Consider the following 20,887-nt stretch of genomic DNA (forward strand, 5'->3'; position numbering starts at 1 on the left):
AACCAAATGCCAACTAGTGTCACTGCACACCGTCAGTCTATATGTTTATCTTCCTTATTTCAATGAAAATCTGTTGTTCACTCCTTGCCCCCAGAGGGCTGTTAAGTTGCTCCACAGACTTTAACAATTTTATGTCTCCTTAGACATATTTCAGTGGCCAACTACAAAATATTTGTTTGCATACATCACCTGATAAAGCACTTCTAAAATACATCACTCGTAAGAATGCCACAGTCATTCAAAAGCCACATAACTTCAGCCTATTTAATAACAAAATTCAGAGTGACTAAGTATTAATTTTGCTTGTTTTGAAATAAGATTCTTTCACAGATTAGATAACAGTAATAGTTTAGTTAGTTAAACCTGCAGCAGACTCAAGTGCTGCCGTTCCTTGATCACCTCTGTGCCAAACACAACGGTCATAAATCAAAATGCAATTTCCCACAACTTGGAAAACTACAAGTCTAGATCTGAACACTCATACTCAAGGCTCTAATTTGCAGAAAGTTCTATTTTTACAGTGTAATTACTCCTTGAGAAATGCTGGAAATTGTCTTCTCTTTAAATCAGGTGTCCATCCCAGCTAACATTTTACATTACTAGTTCGTTATCCCCAATCGGGCTGAGTGATCTGGATTCTGTTCTGAATCATGAAACTTCACAAGCTTCACTAAGGTCCAGCTCACAATTGCCACTGTTAGTACCATCAAGCCAGAAGAAAATTTGATTACCTTCTCAGATGGAGCAGCCAGGTACCAGAAGATAACAAAACTTGCCAACTTGAGTAGGTAGGGCATGGGTTGTCAGACTTCTTCAGTTACTTTTCAAGAATTTCACTTAGAAGATTCTAATATGAATTCATTTAAGTGCTTGGCCATGGCCTAACATTGCAAATCACTGGTTGAGCTTCAACTGATTTCATTCACTTAAAAGTGCAGTGCCAAAACTGAGCGATTTCCAAAGTCTCCTCTCCCGAAAGTCAAATACTTGTCCCTACAAACTCTTTATCAGATACATTTCAGAATATTTAAAAGCAAATACAAAGACAGAAGTCAGGATCTGCATGCAGCAGACAAGCAACAGGAAAGGATGTGGTTAAAAAAATGTGCAAGTTCCATCAACAATTCACTTCAATGTTACAGTATTTTCAGTGTTTGCTCTTTTAACTTATTTATAAGATTCCTGAAGACATATCCTTACAGTGCTGCCTGAAAGAGCCGTCACTGAAATTGTTCTTTTTTCCCCCTGAATTATGTATTTAATATCAAAGTTTACATGAGAGTAGACACACTTCAGATTAAACCCTCCCAGTAAAGTTTTGTATGATAAAGTACTTTCATTTCCTTATTTGTACTGCCACATACCTCCCCCTAAAGCATATATGAACAACTGAGAAAAAGTAATTTTTTAGGAAAAAAAAAACAAAAAAGCAAAAAATACATACCACCCAGAAAACACCCTAGAAAAATATTAAAGTAGATTTTATCGGACTGGATTCATTTGATTTTTTTCCCCTTGTTTTTGTTAATTTCAAAGAGCAACCAGAAGGAAAAAAAACCCACGCAAAGTCCGTGCTCTCGCCCTACACGCGGCCCTTCCAGCCTGTCCGCTGCCAGAGCCGCCCGGTGGCAGCCGGGAGGGCGCAGCCCGGCTCCAGAGGGACACGCTGCACCCAGAGAAGCGACCTCTCCCCCGGCAGCCCCGATGCCACCCGCGCCCGGCCCCGCTCAGCGCCGGGCTACCACCCTCCCTCCGCCGGGAGCCCACTCACATTTGCAGCATAATTTTGTTCAGGACGACGCCATCCACCAAGTCCATGTAGACGCCGAGACTGTCCTCGTCCCCGCTCTCCAGGGCCCCGAAGGTTTTCACCTGCCGGGAGGAAGGACAGCGGGGTTGGGGGGATGGCGGGAGGGCCCAGCCACCCCCCTCTGCGCCCCCGGTGGGCCGGGGCCGCCCCGCCGCCCCCCTCGCTCACCCAGGTCACTAAGGGGCTCTGCAGGAAGAGCTCCAGGAGCTCGGAGACGGTCACGTCCATGTCGCCGGGGCCCGGCTGGCGGCGGGAGGCTGCGGGAGCGGAGCCGGCTCACTCGGGAGACAAAGGCGCGGAGCCCATAGCCCGCCGCCCCGCTGCCCGCCGGGCGCTGCCTACAGGGGAAACAATGCGCGGCTCATCGCTCCCCCGCCCCCGCGCCGGGGGGAGACGCGGGGCCGCCCGCCGCCGCTGCAGTCCCTCCTCCCGGCAGCAACAGGCGGGTCTTGCCCCGCCGAGCTCGCCCCGCGGCCACAGGAGGGGCTGCTCAGGCAGGACGCCGGGAGAAGGGCTGGAAGGAGCACAGCCGCCCACGGCGAACCCCCCCGCCCCGAGGCCGGCGCCAAAGGCGCGAAGCTCCCGCGGGGCGGCCCCGAACAGCTGCGAGCGGCGGCGCAGCCCCGCAGCCCCTCAGCCTCGCTCCGGCCGCCGCCGCCGCGGCACTACCTGTGGTGGGGCGCGCCCTTGCCCCAGCAATTAGACCCGAGCCGCGGCCGCGCCGTGACGGGCACGACCCGCCACGAATGAGAGGCGCGGAGAGGGTCAGCGCCGGCCAATGGGCGGCGCCCTAGGCGGCCGCGGGGGAGGGCGGGGGCGGGCCGCGAGGCGACGCCGGGGCGAGCTGCCCGTGCCGGCTTCGCCCGTCCGTTGCGCCTCCCGGGAGCGACTGCCCCCGCCCGCCGCATCCCCCGGCCGAAAGCCTCCGGGAGGGGCAGCGGCGGCGTCTGTCCGCCCCTCTGTGGCGGCGGCAGCGGCGGGAGGGAGGGGCGGCCTCGCTCCCCCGCTTGAGCCGAGGCGATGTGGGGCCCCGCGGTGTGGGCGGCTCCGTGACCGTGCCGTGGCGGTTGTACCTGCGCACCCGCCTGCGCCCGTTGCTTGGAGCTGCGAGGCGCGCTACGCCCGCCTCTGCTGGGGAGCAAGGCAGGTGCGGAACGCTAGTGCGCAGTTTTAAAGTTTCTGCTTTTTAAGCACGAAGCTACCCATAAAGTACTCGGGCACGCGGGAACAGCTTCTTTAGGGGTGCCTCCAAACGTGCAGTGTAAGCCCCTTATTGCAGCACAAAAAAAACTAAAAAGGAAAACTTGGAGGGAACATGAGCGGCACAGCCTGTTGCGTGCGCGTTCGCAGTGCGGCGCCGCGTGCCGCCGCTCGGGTTTGGCCGGGCCGGGGGTGCCGAGGCTGCCGGGCAGCGCTGCCCCGGGGCGCCGTGTGCCCGGCCCGGCGCGGCCCCGGCTCCCGCAGCCGCTGCGGCGGGGCGGCTCTGCCACCCAGCGTGGGAATTATTTTCCTGCGGGGACAGAATGTATTCTATCTTTAGTTAGGAAAAAAAAATAATCCTAGGTAATCCGGATGATTCCTGCTTTATTTATCCGAGTCTCAGATTTTGTGAAAATATGATTCAGTCATAAAGTCGAGCCGTTACATGCGTGGTGTTGGATGGTGAGGTTTGCTTTTGCTAGGTTTCACGTTTGGTGGCTTGGTCTATTTTTCACAGATGCCGTCTTTTATCTCTGCTATTGCCTTTGCATCAGCTACTTCTTAATGCCTTTTGCCTAGTTCTTCTTTAATCATACTAAAGTTTCAACATTTATTTTGGATTTTACACAGGCAAACCATATCTGAAATTCAGTTTATTATTAATCTTTTAATCTTCCATACATATTTCTGGAAAGGGAGGTGGGTACATGTGTGTCTGTGTATCGGCTGAGGGAGGGACATCTGTTGTTTTGCCTGAGGGACCTGAGCCGTTTGCAAGCAATCAATCACCAAATGATAGACACTGGTGTTCATTGCAGTGGGCTGTTTGTCCCGCTAAAGATCGGATTTAATGATTTCCCTCATGAGGATCCTTGTTTTCGGCAGCCCGGTACGTACCGAGGACCCTGCACTTGGTGGTAGCATCACTCGCCGATACATGAGCGAGCTCAGGCTTTGTGTTTGCTGCTGTCGGACTTGGACAAAGCAGAAAGGGAAACTTGCCAGCTCGCCCCCCCTCGCCGCCGCCCGGCTCGGCCCGCGGAGGGCGGCTCCCGTCGGCCGCCCCGCCCGTCCTCACGGTGCCCCCGTGGGGTCGGTCCCGCGGGGGTTCCGCCTGGCTCCTCATTAAAGAAATCTAGAGTGGCCCCGGCCGCCGGCTGCGGGTTTGCGTTTCGAGGAATCCCATTATTACACGGGAATGGCCCTAAATTAGCTGGTGAACACACTGTGTGAGGCATGAGATTTATTTTTAATCCTCAAACCTGTAGACCAAGGAAGGGTAACGCCTGGTGGCTGGCCAGACCTGGCCCATGGGAACTGCCACTTGTTTACAAGCCAGTACAGCTCCAGCTTAACTCCAGGTTTCTTGAGAGGATGTGCCAGGAGGGTACAAATTGTTAAATTAACCCTTTGTTGTGCGAGCCTGAACCTGGAAAGAAGGAAGACTGGCAAGGAAACCACCTGTTGTAGTTGGAAGGAGAAATAGGCATGTTTCTGAGCATAACAGCCCTTGATCAGGTGTGGAGAGAAAAAGAAGAATGGTTAATAATTTCTCAACACTTCAGAGATACGGACTGCTATACTTGAAGCCTTATGGTCTCCTGTTTTGTGAACAGATGTCACTAAACAAGATTTTAAAGCTGCTACTGCAGGACTTACAACAGAGGACGTTAATCAATAGAGTCAAAAGAAAAAGAAGTTAATATTTGAAAAATATGTGGTTCCCTTCAGAGAAGGCAGAATACAGATAGTTGAAAGGGAAGGCACGTCGTGGAGCACAGTTCTAGTAACTAAACTTCTTATCCAGGAAATCTTCCTGGAGATGCTGTTAGGTGCCAGATGCTCACAGGTTACTCAAGGGTACCGCGTGTGTTACAAGGACTATTCGGCCTCTAGCAGCAGCACAGCGGGTGCTGGAGATGCAGGAGCGGGGTGGGACGGGCTCGGACTCGGGGCTGGGGCCGCGGCCGCGGGCTCCGCTGCTCGGCGGGCGGGGGCCGGGCGCCCCCTGGCGGTGGCGGCCGGCGGCGCTGGCGGCGCGTGCCGCCCTGAGGGCGGGAGCGGGGCGCGCCGGCTCCGGGCTGGGGGTGGGGCCGGGCTCCGTGCTGACCACCGGTGCTGAAAGCAGAACAACAGTAGGAAATAACATGTTTCTTGTTTGGAGGAGCGGTACCCCTGATGTAGTATGTCAAATACTGTTAAACTCCTTCAGCACGCCCGACAAGGGGGAATGGGAGTGCTGCGAGGGTCTCCAGCCCTCAGCTGAAGCGCTGAAGGGCAGTGGAGGCACGCTGAGCATTGCCGAACCCGTGAGCCTTCTAAGGTCCCCCGTCTGAGTGCTCTCTTGAGCCACAGACTTAAAGCTGCCCACACAAGCACGCTACGTGTCGGTAAAACCCTGCTGACCTGGAGAGGAACAAGACCAGGCTTGCCCTGGAGCCCTGCCAAGCTCAGTCTTGGGCACACAGGGCAGGACTCGAGGAGGCCAGACTGCCTGCCTTGGGCAAAAACCATACCCTAGCTATTAGACTCCCAAACTGCGTACATTGGATTTTTTTCTTCTCGGTAATTCTGTGTCCAACCTGTCAGCCCCAGCTAGGTTGTGTACTGCTTCCTCTGTGTTCTCTCCAACCTGTGACTTGGCATTTATAGTATGAGCGCTTTCATTTACCCACCTCATGCTTCACCAAAGACGCAACTTGTAAAACCTCAGCTATCTAGGTGACGTTACTCAGGTAACGTGCTTATTTCTGGTGTTACCTGAAGCTGCTGCCTTCCCACAGCAGACAAAATAAAATAAATGCTCGTGAATATGTCCAGGAAAATAAATGTCTGTGAATGTATTGAAGAAAGTTCATATCCAGACATGTACATGCAATTGCATTTGGAAAACATGCTTCTTACAGTAAAGAAATGATGAAAATTTGTAGTATTTAATTTTAATGTGATTTGCAACAACTTTCTTTTGATACCATTAACACATGGTCAGCTTTTAACTAAAAACATAATTATTAAAGAAGAAACACAAGAACAACAATTTAAAACACATAAAAAGGTATAAGCAACTGAAGATACCAGGACGTTTAATGCCTCCGTTATCATGGTAGATTTCTAAAGCACTCCCCACAGCCACAAAGCACCCGACTCTCAGCAACACAGACCACAGAAGGAAATTTCTAAGCTCAAGCATTTCCAAATGTTCCTTTAGGCTGACTGTAAATGGCATGATTCACCTCCCTCAGACTGTCCCCTAGCAACGATTACAACCATCAACAAAGCTCCACCATTCATCTGCTGTCTGAAGTGTAAGTCGCTGAGGGATGGGAATAACAGAATTCACGAGGTTACAATACAGGAGTTAAACTCATGGTAATCAGGAAAGGGCTTTTTCTCCTCCTTTGCTTGGGACTGTCATTAAGCAGCTTTCTTGTAAATATGACTCTACTGTTCATAAACCAACTTCTCAGCTATGAAGCAAGTTTACTTTAGACTCTGGAGTTGTAAACAATGGGTGCCAGGAAAAAAAGAAGGTAGCCAGAAAATAGCTTTGCTCCTCACAACATCTAATTCAGAAATGCTTTTTTCAGTATCGTTCATTTTGTTTGGACAAAGGTGGTAAAGAAACTGTGTTAGAGAAATTTGAATGAAAATAAACAAAACTATATGAAACTATGTGAACTATGAAAAGAAACAAAACTATATGTCCTACCAAAACACAAACAAAACCCCAGAATTATTTCCTTATGTGCCTTAGATCAATCTGAATGTGTGTCGGGAGGCGGGGGATGTGGGTGATTTACAGAGTCTCCGTGGCTGGTATCTGCAAGAAAACATTTAGAGAGAAACTCCCAGAAAACCTAGCATTAACCTTTGATACAGGGCAGGATGTTCATTCAGTGCTGAAATTTAAGTCAGCTGTGTAGGCTCCTGACAAGATTAACATAATACAGAATCTAAAATACAAGAAGAGGGAGTTTGGGGAGAATACCTCATAAACATCTGAGTCCGTAGAAAAGAGACACAGAGTCAAATACATGAGGCAAATAATAAAGTTAATACTGAGCAAAAGATATGGGGAGAAGATGAAGGGGCAGCAGTGGTTTATGGCTTTTTGCATGAACTTGAAAGTACTCATATCCCAGGCAAACACAGGAATGATGGCATAACCTCCTTGACTTGAACCCTTCAGAGAAGCAATGAGTGCCACAGCAGTGGAGAAATGCTCATGAGCCTGAAGGAAAAAGAAAACAAACTCATTTAAGTTAGACTCAAAAGCTAAAGAGGTGCTAGAAACAAGGAATGGTTGCGGTGATCTAAAGCGGTGAGCTTAGGTATGGGAGTGTGGGAACTACATGTCCAGCAAATGGGGAAATACTTCATTTGAAGCGGCAGCAGAGAGAGGAAAGTGTCTCCTAGGTTTTAAAGGCATGGTAGGGGCTGTTGAGCAGGTGATTACTGAAGAGGCAAGGACTGAAATAATTGTGTAAAGGCTTGGGGACGTTGTTCAAAAGGTTGGGTTCTCATAGAGGCACAGAATGTAAGAGGCAGATGATTGCCATGCCTCAGTTTCTCTCTCTTTGGCAGGAGGTAAAAGAAGAACTACACCAGCAGTGTTAACTGAGAATCATGAGTAGAAGAACCAATAGGACCACACTAGGGACTGATACTGGCCCCTCTAAAGGGAAAAAGGGAAGTATAGAAAAAACTAAAATGTATTGCATGGATCATCTTTTGATCATGTTAAAGATTTAATACTGATGACTTGAAAATATCAATTCCTAACAGTCATCACTAGCAAATGTCCTTATAAAACCAGAATGTGATTCTGAAGATCCAGTGCTCTGGGGAATTGTTCATTCTTCAGACTGCCGCTTTGGCATTTTAGTTATATGAGAGTGTATCAATATCTATACTGGTGGCACTGGGGAACAGGTAAAAATAACAGGCAAGTACAACCAAAGATTTTATAAGTGGCTTTGGAAAGCACTTAGACTGGTTAGAGTTGAAGAAAAGCATAAACTCGTGCAAGGAAGACACACCAAGGAGGAGAAGTTAACAGAGCCTCAGCAGGGAGGTAGATGACAGTCGGACTGGGATCACCACCTCGTATCTACCAAGAGAGCCTTTTCTTGGAACAGTGAACAACGTGGGGAATAGAGAAATGTGTGTCCATGCTACCTGCTCAAACAGCAGCCAGATTCTCTTCTGTGTGCAAGAGTCAGACTGACACAGGAAGAATTTTAAGAATTTGAGGAACTAACAAAATTAAAGACTCCAGTTTTGAGGCATTGTGACAGAAGGCACAAAACTAAGGTTTGTCGAGTGATAACCCCAAAGAAGGGGTTAGAGATAGCTGTTTTACAAGAGTATGGTAAAAATTGGTGATCAGTGGTTATGTACCATATGCACTGACTTAATGTGCAGAAACAGAGAAGGTGGCTTTGATTCTAGTTGAATTATGCAAAAGAGAAGGTCAGTGTGAACAGAAACTGACTTTAAATCAATCATGGGCTTGACTCTCTTAGAAGTGAGATTATTTTTCAATTACAAATGCTTGAGATAATTGTTACTTGCATTGTGACACCGGTGTTTCACAGATAGTGTAGTGACTGTAAACTCACTGTAGAGCATGCAAGGACTCTTATTTTGGTGATGCTACTATTCAAAAGCCATTCTCTTCCCTGGCTATACACACCTCCTGCCTGTCCTCACAGTCTGACACAAGACCTGTAGGCAGGTTATCAATCAGCACAACTCAGTTGTCTCACTATTTGATGTAGTAGGAGCTGGGGTGTCCAAAAGCACAGAGAGAAGATCAGACACGTGTTGTAGTGATTGTATTCACTACACTGTACACACTGTCATATTTGATCTACATCAGCCATCTAGCCATACTTTACTAATATTTTACAAAGGCCAGTAGGATACTGCAAGCTGCCAGACACATTTTGGTATCAGCAGCACCCTAAAACAGCCATAGTGTATTATTACTGCAGTAGAGGAAGCCTTGACGCTCAGTGGGAAAGGTCTATCAACCAACCAGTAATAAAGAGGTGGGCTATGCTGTGATATGGTAGAGTACCTTTCAAATGTCTGGATAATGGCTAGAAATAGATGAGGTGGTGATGTGAATGGTTTAGCTGTCAGCATCACACACCTAGCTGGCAAAGTTTCTCAGATTGCCAGGTATGGCTCTGGAGAAGGAGAGGCAAGCTGAAGCTTGCTTTTACATTTGGAGCAGGTAACTGTAAGGACTCCCCAAAGGTGTCAGTAAACTACAAATTCAGGTCTTGTGGAGTAAGAGTTTTGCAGTTCTGGTGAGCAGTTTTATGCCCTCAGTTATAATGTGCTGAATGTGGCATCTCCTACCTTGGGTGTCTTTTGGTATTCTGGATTTTAATAGCCATCACAGCCGTCTGTAGCTGGCTGTTTTCAGAGTTCTACAAGAGGCTTCCCAAGGGCACTCTAGCAACCACCTGGCTTTCTTCAGCTACTTTTTATTCATCACCAGTAGCCTGCCGATCTTTTCCATACAGAAAAGAGAGTTCATTTCCCACAGTCTATGGAAATTTGTAACTACACTTGCAGAACTCTAAGTAGATAGCCTTCATTCCTGAAATAATTGATCCCTTTAAGAGGATCCATATATTTAGGCATGTATTTAATTTTTCCTTAAAATGATGAAATTAACAGCAATCCTGAATTTGAGTCATATTGCTTCACTATGAAGGTAAACTGCAAGATGAATGAAATTTGTAAGAATCCACTGAGGCTTGCGGCACACTGAAAAGGGGAGTATTTCTAGTAATCTCATTAGGGATGATATAATCAAAATAAACACCCACACAAATCTCTGTAGAATTTCTGCTGCTGTTCCGATGTTTATGATAAGAACCAGGAGATCTTGCAGTCTATTACAACATTGTCAGCTCATGGTATAGGGGCATAACTGCCTGACAATACAAAGGTGATTTGTCTTTTGATGGAGATGCTCTAACTAGCCTGTTGTTCCAGGTCTAGCGTGCAAACTTGATGCTCTGATTATTCCTAACTTTGATAGCGACATCAGGAGAAGGCCTATCCTGTTCTTGGATATCAAAAGGAGATATGGCCGCAGGTATCAAAATGACTCGCCTCTTGCCGCTGGATTGCCAAAGACTGGCACCTTGCTTCTCCCTTACACTACTGCTATGCAAGTGGTCTCCCTCCCAGCTTGAACTCTGAGTCTGTCTCAAAAGGTGAAAGAGCAATACAGTTATTAGGTGTCAAAAATTATACTTGGGCATCGACTTGGGTAGAACTTGACCCAAGCTGTGCTCAGGGACAAGGTGCTGAAGTGTGTTCCCCATAAAGCCCTCAGGCACTTCATCTGGCACCTCGTGCTGCCAGGTTATGAGGCAGGAATGTGTTTTTCCCTGGGGTTACAATCAAGCACCCTCATATTAGCAACACGCTGCAAAAGACAGCTCATAACAAACTACACAACTACCACAGCCATTTTCTTCAGATATCACATCACATACCATGTAGCCACAGTCACATATCTCCTAACTAAAGAGCTGTCAAGATAGATTTGCATGCAAACATGTCATGCAAGTGTAGCTCTTCCTTATTACACGATTAACATGAATTAGATACCATTCAGTCAGGAAAATTAAACATACTAAATGTGTGGAGTTCAGATCCTACAGGCTTGAGTCTAGCTTAGGTCACTGGTGTCAGGCACCTCACTGTACGGGGAGGTCTTCTTTTGAATGTCCAAATATAGAAAGCTCATCTTATTCACCAAACTGAGCAAGAGGAAAGTCCAAAGGTCAGCTAGGTGGGTACTTGAGAGGTTCCACCTGTAGTCCTGTTCGTAACAGTGACCAGTGAGGACTGTGGTTATTCTCTGCTGTGCAGAACATCTGTATGGCCCTGGACAATTGTATCAAAAAATAAATCCCACAACACAACTGGTTGAACAAAATACATGCATCTCCATACTTGGTTCCAAAGGAACACATGCTTTAAAGATTAAATAGTGCCTATATATTCAGATAAAGATATGGCTAGCTATATAAATACTAACAAAATTTGAAAGGTGCTTTATAATAAAGAGCACGCACATATAAAAATTTCTGAAGACAAACACTTGTATTACTCTATTATTAGCTTTGGTCCTTAGTTCTCCTGCCCATGAAAAACAAACATTTACATCTTCCTCGTTTCTTAACTGCAGGTAATGTAGACCTTGAAGAAGTAGATTTATTTCCATTTTGAGGCTCAACTCAAACATGCCAAAAGCTGTGCTCTGTTGTTGGTTTTAATCAGCAGTTATTTCTTCAGTAAGAATTGCAGCTTCCAGCTCTCCTGGCTAATCTACAAAACCCCACCTGATGGCAGCAGAGGAAGTCACTTCTGTTTTGGGGGAATTGTGGAGGTGGGAAAGCCATGGGGAGGAAACAAGCTTTTTTTCAGGATAAGATGATCTAACTTAACACCATTTTCAGATGTGTAAAAGTAGAGGCAGATTGAAAATGTAGGTTTTTTTAAGGTTTCTCCCAAACGTTAATTGTTGATAGCATAGACTCCTGTGAATCAGTACATCAAGAGCTGCTTCCAGTTACCTCCGCATCCTTAGTCACAACATGGATCAAATCCTGCTGAAGGGTGAGATCAACAAATTGCACATCCCCACTCATAGCTTCCTTTGGGGATCCTTGACCATTCAACTCCAATTCAGTGACAGAGTGAAGGTCCAGGAGGATGGTAAAAGGCCACTCAACATCAGTAGGTTTAAAATAAGCCTTATTGAGGTAAGCACACTTTAAAATCAAATTTCCAAGACTTCAGTCACTGAAGTGTACATCTGAAACACAAGAGAAAAGAGTAGCCTTGTCTGAAAACTCATGAGCATAATGTAAGGGCTCTGGTATGCACCTGCTTCCAGAAGCAATGCTAACGAACAGTCATACACAGGACCACAGAATGCTTCTGAACCCTTTTAGGTGGGCAGCCCACATACGGTATCTTTATGCATGTAAGTTGCTTACAAGTGGAGTATCAAAATCAACGTTATTCAGCCCAAATCATCCCCAGTCAATACTACAAATGCACATTTTTGTGAGCATAATTCCACCCTGTACCTAATAATTTCCAGGTCTCAATTTAAACCACAAAAAGTTGTTCACATGGAGCCATTTTGGAGAAGTTCTGAGACAGGCTGATGCCTTACATCTCCGGGAGATGCAACGGTGCACAGTGAGGCTGCCAGCATACATCTGAAAACGTTGTAAACCAGCAGCTATTTCAATCATTTGCGAGTAGCATTCTACCTGCCTTTTTTTATACGTATATATTATCCACTAGCTTATGTATTATTTTTACATTGTTCATAAATACAACTGGCATCCACAAGACATCTCCCCCCTCCCTTTTTTTAATTGCCTTTTTTCCAGCAGTCCACAGGGTTTCATTTCAGCTTTGAATAGTTTTATTATTTTAATTACTATAAAAACCCCACAAGATTTACATGCTCCAATGAATGTGATTGCAACTAGAACAATATTAAATTGAGATACAAGCTCGCCACCTATGAAAATATAGTAAGTTATGCCTCCCTCACATGAATAACAGACTTTAAATTATGGCTATGGTTGAAGGCAGGCATTACAAGCTCTTCCACAGGTTTTGCTGTATCTGCAACATGCCCACATGCCCTGTCTCCTTTCTGGACTGAACTATAAGCTGTATATACCTTCATTTCTTCTGGACGTCAAAAAGAGAAAGCAGTAGGAGCAGATGAGGAACACACACATGGACAACTTATCTTGAAAAACTTGAGTTGTTGATAACTTCTCTTCTTTGAATGCTTGCCTGGTTTTATGCGTACGCTGCGGGAGAGCCCAAGCAGTAACCCATCTGGTCTCCTACTTTCACATCTTACCTGGAACGGGTCTTGATATCTTGAGGGCACGGAACTGCAGTACTACCCTAGCATAGACAGCATTGCTGCAGGATGCCTCTGCAGCTGTACAATGGTTGATAAAGGTAAGGCTGAACTCCTGCGGCCACTCTACAGATGCTAGGAGACATCATTCAGCAAGGCAACCGATGTAACTTGTGCTGGGTTGAAAGGTAGCTAATTCCCTCATAGAGCCACAGCAGCAATATGAGAACAGACTCTTATGTTAGTTATCTCATTAAACAGTTTCTGAAATTTGCAGAGATGTAAAAACACAGCCAAAACCGATCTGAACAGTTTCATCCTTGGTACGTTAAAAGGATTGGACCTACTTGACACTTGATTCCATGAGAACATGATGTCTCACCTGGGTGGACTATGAGAGATGGATGAACAGTCTGATCTTGTTTACCAAGTAGGTATATTACAGACAGGTACATTTTAGAAGCAATTTATCCTTAGATACACCAGCTTTCAGATCCCTTCCCTCTCATGACACAGGAGATCTGTTTTTCAGTGACGTGCACTGTTACCTGAATGCAGCTGCCCTCTGTGTACAGTGGAAGAAAATCTGCAAATATTCCAGGTTACAGGGTGTGCTTCCTTGGGGGACCAGGTATCTATATACTTTTGTCTGGTATCCCCAGCAAACCCAGGCTCAAAGCTAGGAAGCGTACATCAGAGCAACCAGCATCGAGTCTTTCAACCGCTGAAGGAATATAGGGGCCTGTACTGATGATTCAAGCACATTCGATCTTGCCTGTACAATACTTAAGGGTTTACCCTGTAAACCATACTTAAGGATACAGTTAAAATGCAATTAAGAATGACTGAGCCATGTTTAATACAATATACATGCAGCTCTCTTAGGATGTGGACAAATGGTATTAAAACTAAGAATAAACCCCCCCCCATCAGACCAGAGAAAGCTCTAGAATGCAACACTCTTTCGTAACATAATTTTTCCACCTCTTAACTCATACTCACTTTTTTTTTTTAATCTATCATTTCTCACAATCCCAGTATTTCCTTTTCTTCCTGAAATATATTTCAAGATTCCCATGAATACAAAAGTGAAAGTCACTGGGCAAAAGCACACCCACCACTGTCCCCAACTCACCTACTTCCAACTTCCATGAATATTATCATCTAAGTGTAGACACATCCTGTCAGGCCACAAACATTAGATAATTGGGAAGACAATTAACCATCTAACAGAAGTTAGACGGCATGAAAAGATGTGCAGCTTAATATTTTGCCAGTCCTTTGAAGCTTCATAAAAATATAAAAAGTTCAAAAATATTCCTACTTCCATTATTATTTTGACTGAACCCAGTAACTCAAGGATAGCATTTCTTCTGTTAAATGTAATGCTTCAAGTACTGAAAGTCCAAAATCCAAGACTCCTACAAGTATTATGAAAGTATCCAAAAGTTTAGAAGACTGCAGCATCAAACATCACAAAATCAAGCACCCAATAGCTGAAGGAACACGAAAAACATTAACAAAAAAAAATCTTCCTTCGACCAACTCAGAAGAATGACTGCCTGAGATACATCCTGGAGTACATGAAGACGACTGTATGGATAAATTTTGTGAGCTTTATGCTCAAGGAAAGTTTGACAGATTGGGAAGGATTTAAATTCAGGCTAATTAGGAAAACCTGCAAAATTACAGATTTCCTTGTCACGATATCTGCTCTGACACCAAAGTTGCAAAAATCAGGTTTCAGACAGGTTGTTGAGACAGCATGGGAACTCTCATACTGCAGCAGAAGATTTTATTTCATCTTGTAGCTACCAAGCGCTCAACTCTTGCCCCCTCTGAAAAATTTATTGCTGAGAACTGCTTTGTCACAGACATTTCAAACACACTGTAAAAATTCAACCTTGGAAAGTGATTTCAAATGAACTTTTTGAGGAAAACATAGCTAATAATTTTTCCCTAATGTACTCTCTCTTACTTAAATCTGAAACTACTAATATGTATTAATTAAGTCCAAGCACAAAAGCTTTGACTTCTGTAGTTAGTAAAGAATGTGCCATGCAATGCACAATTTTCAGGAACAAAGTGCTAATCTACACTTGGGTGTGATCATGTATGATCCAGCCTCAGATTTTCATTTCTCTTATTTCTATTTGTATGCGATACATTAATGTATAACATCACGATTGTTGCAACATTGGTGCTTTGAATGTCCAAAAGGAAGTCAACTCTTGAAAATAAATGTAAGGAAGGGTTTCTTGTTTGCAAAGGAACTGAATAAACTCCCCTTCACAGGAAGCACTGCTGTGCAATCAGAGCCATCTTCTGTAAAAGCAGTAATGAAGCAGGATATAACATTTAGTTTCAAATTAATATTATTTAGATTTTTGGAAAAAGGGGAAAGAATGTAGTCATTGAGTTAGACCCAAAGTTTAATCACTGTTTTTCAATTGAGTGTTAGAATAAATTTCAAAAGATGGTATCCTTATAAAGAGTTTATTCTACAACCATCTTTGATTTACTAAAACTGGTATTCCAAAGGGAATCAGAGGTTTTAAAAAAATACCACTAATGCCATTTTTCTTCAGCTTTAATTATTTCTTTTTTTATTTTTGTAAGTCAAATGAGTCAATATATTGGTATTCCTAAATCATCCATCTTGCATTTTGATGAGTTAGTCTACCATCGTTGTTCTGAGTTATGAAATTTCAAAGTCTCTTTGGAATACTAATTTTGTATTTATAGGTTTCAATTTTTTTATTCCATCCTATTTCCCTGAATTTTTTCTTGACAGTTGCTGAAGTAAAATTTAATATAAAATATTTAGTCACAAAATAATATTGCTTTTATGCACATTGTGGTAAGATTTTTTTTTCCAATAAAAACTATACCATCTTCCATAAAATCCTAAACATATTAAGAACTGTGATGCAGAACAAAATTACACAGGGTGAAACAGGTACCAGCACAACAGTGTGATTATATTACATCAAAAAATTTTAATGGTCCCAAATATATACTCAACAACTAAGCATACACTCAGGGGGGCAAAAAAAATTATGACACAAAAGTGACCACATCTAGAATTCCACTCAATCTTTAATCAAGAAGGGACAAACAAATCCCCCACCTCCAAAAAAAAATCTGCAGTTTAAAGGGCAAAGGGAACAGATTTAAAAAAAAAAAAAAAGAGGAAACTTTATATTCGGCCCTCCCCCGTAGAGGTTTTTAAAACCTGTTGTAGCTTGACTAAAATGTTCAGAATGTACGATTTCAAAGGCAGGTCTCTTTTATACAAAGAAACTGCTGGCATTCTTAACTAGTGAAGAATTATGGCAAAAACCGCCGTTTCTTCAGAAGTCTCATATGGTCCAAGAAAGCATATTCTGATTGTAGCAACTGACCAGCCAATCCAGAGTTCTACTAACAAAACTCCTGCCCTGTTGGCTTTTTTTGTTATTTTTTTATTATGTTTTTTTTGTTTTCCATTTCCTTCCCTGAGAAAAGGGCAACATGTGGTCCAAGCTGGAGAGCTCAAAGGCATAAGTCTTTCCCCTAAATGAAATATTTCTCCTTCTTCTGCTCCTTTGAATTGGCACTTGATTGGCAGAAATCCATTTGTATAGGTTGATCTGTGTCACACAGTAATTCACAGAAGATTGCTGCTTTGCTGTGGGTTTGTTTTGTTTTTGGAAAAAATATCCTTCCCCCAACTGGTAATGTTCTTCAGCAGTTGCCATTATGATGACTCAAGCTTTGCTTTCTTTGACAAAGGTAAAGTTTCCTCTTTATCTTCTTCTTCATCATCCTCTTCATCATCATCAGGATAATCTACAAGCCCAACGAGGCCTCCCTACAAAGACAGACACAATTACTATAATTAAGAAAATGTTTGCACATTGATACTTCACGTTGTATTAGAAAATGATGTTTGCACAGAATATGGCCATAAGCGTATTGATTCATGAAGTTTTGAATAAAATGAAGCAAAATAAAAATAAATCCTTCATGAAGGAAAATGACATTGTCTGAAAAATGTTTAAATGAATAAATCCAAAATGGAGTTTTACCTATCCAACTAGATAGAAATATTTCCAATTGAAATTTAAGAAAATCCAAAAATCTACTTAGTTTTGCTACGTGTCACTGCAGCTCTATCCATAAAGATGTAATTTTTTTTTTTTTTTACCAGGCATAGCTGACTGCAGCAACGAGCAATCTGGAAGCACTTCAGAAAGAAATACAGAATATCCTTCAATTTGAATTTTTGAATTACAATACTTTTAGAACACAGCCTGTCTTCACAAAAGCTAGTTTAAATATGTAGTAATTTGAAGAATTTTTTGTATAATATAATGGAATGAGGTGTACAGGTTACAAAATTTAAACAACTTCGCAGCTGAAAATTAAAGCTCATCTAGTGATGTTAAAAACTCCCTTTTATTGCAAATAACCACAAATTTTAAGATTAGGTAACTCTGGACCCATTAAAAAGTGGTACGAACTTCTAAAACTTCCTCTAACTACAGTGCACTGCAATTTCTAAAGCTTAACCAGCATTTGACTACAATGGCAGTTACTGATACTCAAAGATCACATTACCATTACTTATTCAGGTGTCCAATGACAGACATCCAAAATAGAAAATTTCAGCCAACTGTATACCAAAATACAACTCGATAGACAATTACACACATTCTGTACAGTCACATAGAACATAACACTGAGGATTCTACACATAAAATAACAGGATCAGACAATTAATGAAAAACCCAATTTCAACACTGTTTCTAGTTTGCGACTGTGCCACATTTATAAACAGTGTACATTTTACTGAAAGAAGGTAGCTTATGCCTGAGTCCATGAATGGTTTTTCAGTGCACTGCATATTCAGTGTAACCTGAACATTTTTCTTTTGCCACCATGACTTGAAATTTTGGAGCCAATAGTGTCTGAAATACGCTCCATATGTAAAGACTCCATTTCAGATTCAAGGAATTATACTGTCTGTGAGAGAACAAGCCTCCTGCAGAAATACAGAATAGACTGAACTAAATTCCAAGCCAATTCCATCCCTTTTAAAAAGTGCTTGACTAACTACTGTATTTTTTTCATAAATGAAATAAATCTGCTTCCCCTTCATCCACAGAAGGATTTAGAGGAAGTGTCTCCTAGTTCTTCCATCAACCAAACTCTTCCCATTCAGGTGTTTTCAACAGAAGGTAATCCAAACACAAACTCTTAAGCCATGTTCAACTATAAGAAAGAAAAAAACTAAAACCCATTTGCCTTTACTAGAAGTTAGGTGAACAAGCAGTATGGTGGCATTAAAAATAAGGATAAATCGGAGTTATTCCAAGGCTACCTGAGATACATACCCGACCTTTCAGAAAAACACTTGTTATGAAAGTAAATTCTCATTATCCGAGCTACGCTGAACCGAATACCTTTTCTGTCCCCCAGTGCTGGGAAAACACCAGTCACTCTATTTCCCTGACATGGTTTAAATAGAGTTTTAGCCAAAAATCTGGTAAAATCCAACAGCGTCCTAAAATGTATTTAAAAATGCTGGGTTTGGATATTCACTGAAAGTTATACTGACTGTTTTAAATAGCCTTTCTTCTACTTCAGTATGTTCCAACTCAAAACTATGTGTTATTTCAAAAGGTAAAAGAGTCATGCTAGGATATTAAAAATTGTTTACATTTTGGCTTACAGCAACCACCCCTCCATAATACATTTTATTTCTGTCACATGTGACAGTTATAGCATTCTGAACAATATTAAAAATGATAATAATAGAAATTCTCAATGGGGGTGGTGGGACATCATAGAGTCTGGCAAAATTTGGCAATGTTTCTGAAGTAATTCTGTATTTCTACCTACCAAATATCCCTGTGCAATTTAATAAAAGTAAAGTGTTATCTGTATTTCACAGTAAAGATCACTGCAAACAGCAACTAGTTGTATGCTTCATACTTTTAAGTTTGGGCATTAAAAAAAGCTTTTATTTCTTCTTTTTATATACATGTCAAATCTCCTTAAAAATGCTAAAGGCCAGACAAAAAGTACACACAAACCACAGTCCACTACTGTCTGCTTAACATGTCAGAATTCACACAAACTTGAGAATGATGCTAAAGCAAATTCCTAGTCTGTAACAGTGAAGTCAACCTATGTCCATTCAAAATTACCTTAGTTGTAATAGCTGCCATCTGAGATGTGCTTTTAGAAACTGATCCTGGAGACCCAGGGGACCCTGGGGATCCGGGAGACCCTGGGGATCCAGGCAGATTGCTTGCAGATGACTGGCTGGTAAGGTTAGATTTTGTACCACTGGAAAAGGAAAGCTTGAAACTTGGGCTCTGACGTCCAGAAAGGTTAGTTTTCAGAAGAACTTCCTTTTCTTCACTCTCTTTTACTGGAGTGAAAAAAAATAAAACACAAAAAAAAAGCAAAAGTAAAGCAATATTATTGAGAAAAACATTTGATTACAAATCACTCCACTGTGCGAGAAAAGGCTGAATACTTTATGTAAAACTTGGTAAAGTGAGTCATCATAAACTTTTTTTTTTTCATACTAGTATACTACTCACCAGCTGTTGTCATTGGCCAGGAATGAACACTTTTAATCTACCAATGGTATCACCTCAACATTTACATTGAAAATTTTGAATTACAAACCTGGATAAAACACAGGAAAACTCGACTTTCAGCTAAGATTGTCATTCAAATACTTTAAGAAATCAACAGCAATATTTTGTGTCATTCAACTTGTAAAGACAACAAAACTTGTTTTGAAAGGGTGGTCCACCAACTTGGTGTCAGAATTTCAAAATCTAAGAACTTCAGAATAAATACATGCAAATCCTTCATTGCAGTAGGACTAAAGAATATAAGTTATGGCTTCTGCATGAGCCATATGACATTCTTCTCCCCATCACTTACATTTTTTCCTTTCCATGAATTTACTGATAGGGTCCATAATATCTTCATCATTTTTAGTTTTGTCAGAAGGGGGCACCACTGCCTCTCCATCTTCCATATCGTCTTCATCAGTATTAAACCACATTTCCTCCTCATCCTCGAGGGTTCTTGCATCCCTTCTGTACCTATGGTTTCTCAAAATGGAGCGCATGCTGCAGAACAGGAAGTTTTAAAACTTTTGATTCAAAAAACAACTCATATTAATAATAAAATTACTTGGCATTTACAGTGACAGCTTACAGATACAAATACTATGGAGCAATAAAAATACCAGCAAATCACTCTGTAATGTGAATCTTTGTATTTTCAATGCAAATACCATTAAAACCTTTTCTTTATAAAGAATCAAATAAAGTACAACTCTGCTAATAGCACATTCAGACTACTCTATCTGTCCAAAATTGTACAGCTTACAAACAGCACTATTAAAAGTAATTTTAATGAAGGTCACACTAAATGCATTCAGGCTTGGTTTAACAGTTTGCACTGGTAAATAAAAAGTTGTAAAACAAAGACTTTAGAAACTGCAGACTCTTCTTCTGAAAATACTTTGTAACTTGTCAATATTTGGGGTCCAATGTGTTAAGATAAAAAGACCCCAAAACAACCCAAAATCTAACTTAAATATGACTCCAGTTAAAAATAGATACATTAATAAGACAGCTATCTCTTCCTGCCACATCCCTCTGCCTCAGGTTTTGGTCACTATCAGCTTTTTCCATTCTTCAGAGCCTTGGATACAAAGTGCTACTTTCCCCTCCCTATTTGATCTATTATTAGAGTATATCTCAGCTCCACCTTCCTTTTCTTTTTTCTCACAGAAGCAGTATTATGGCCTTGGAGGAGAGGGGCAGTGGTGTGCATGCTCTCTGAAGAACAGGGAGAGGAAGTGGAAGAGAGGTTGAAAACACTCTCTTCATTGCTAAATGTTGATTCTAATGGTCAATTTCCAACAAAAG

General features: G+C 42.5%; 2 protein-coding genes across 5 annotated transcripts in view; both read right to left on the minus strand.

Annotated features, from left to right (window-relative positions):
• Positions 1-2,457, minus strand: part of CCDC88C (coiled-coil domain containing 88C) — a 107,552-nt gene extending 105,095 nt beyond the window's left edge. For both annotated transcript variants that reach the window (XM_074824950.1, XM_074824949.1), the window contains exons 1-2: positions 1,979-2,457; positions 1,772-1,872 (exon numbers count right to left, since the gene is read on the minus strand). In XM_074824950.1, coding sequence (XP_074681051.1) covers positions 1,772-1,872; positions 1,979-2,038 — 161 coding nt within the window. In that variant the 5' untranslated portion in view covers positions 2,039-2,457. The remainder of the gene's footprint in view (positions 1-1,771; positions 1,873-1,978) is intronic.
• Positions 2,458-15,920: 13,463 nt separating this feature from the next.
• PPP4R3A (protein phosphatase 4 regulatory subunit 3A) overlaps positions 15,921-20,887 on the minus strand; it is a 46,234-nt gene continuing 41,267 nt past the window's right edge. For all 3 annotated transcript variants that reach the window (XM_074824951.1, XM_074824952.1, XM_074824953.1), the window contains 3 exons: positions 19,890-20,080; positions 19,136-19,362; positions 15,921-16,794 (listed from right to left, as the gene is read on the minus strand). In XM_074824951.1, coding sequence (XP_074681052.1) covers positions 16,681-16,794; positions 19,136-19,362; positions 19,890-20,080 — 532 coding nt within the window. In that variant the 3' untranslated portion in view covers positions 15,921-16,680. The remainder of the gene's footprint in view (positions 16,795-19,135; positions 19,363-19,889; positions 20,081-20,887) is intronic.

Source organism: Strix aluco, chromosome 4 (genome assembly GCF_031877795.1).
Source record: "Strix aluco isolate bStrAlu1 chromosome 4, bStrAlu1.hap1, whole genome shotgun sequence".
Classification (NCBI taxonomy): Eukaryota; Metazoa; Chordata; class Aves; order Strigiformes; family Strigidae; genus Strix; species Strix aluco.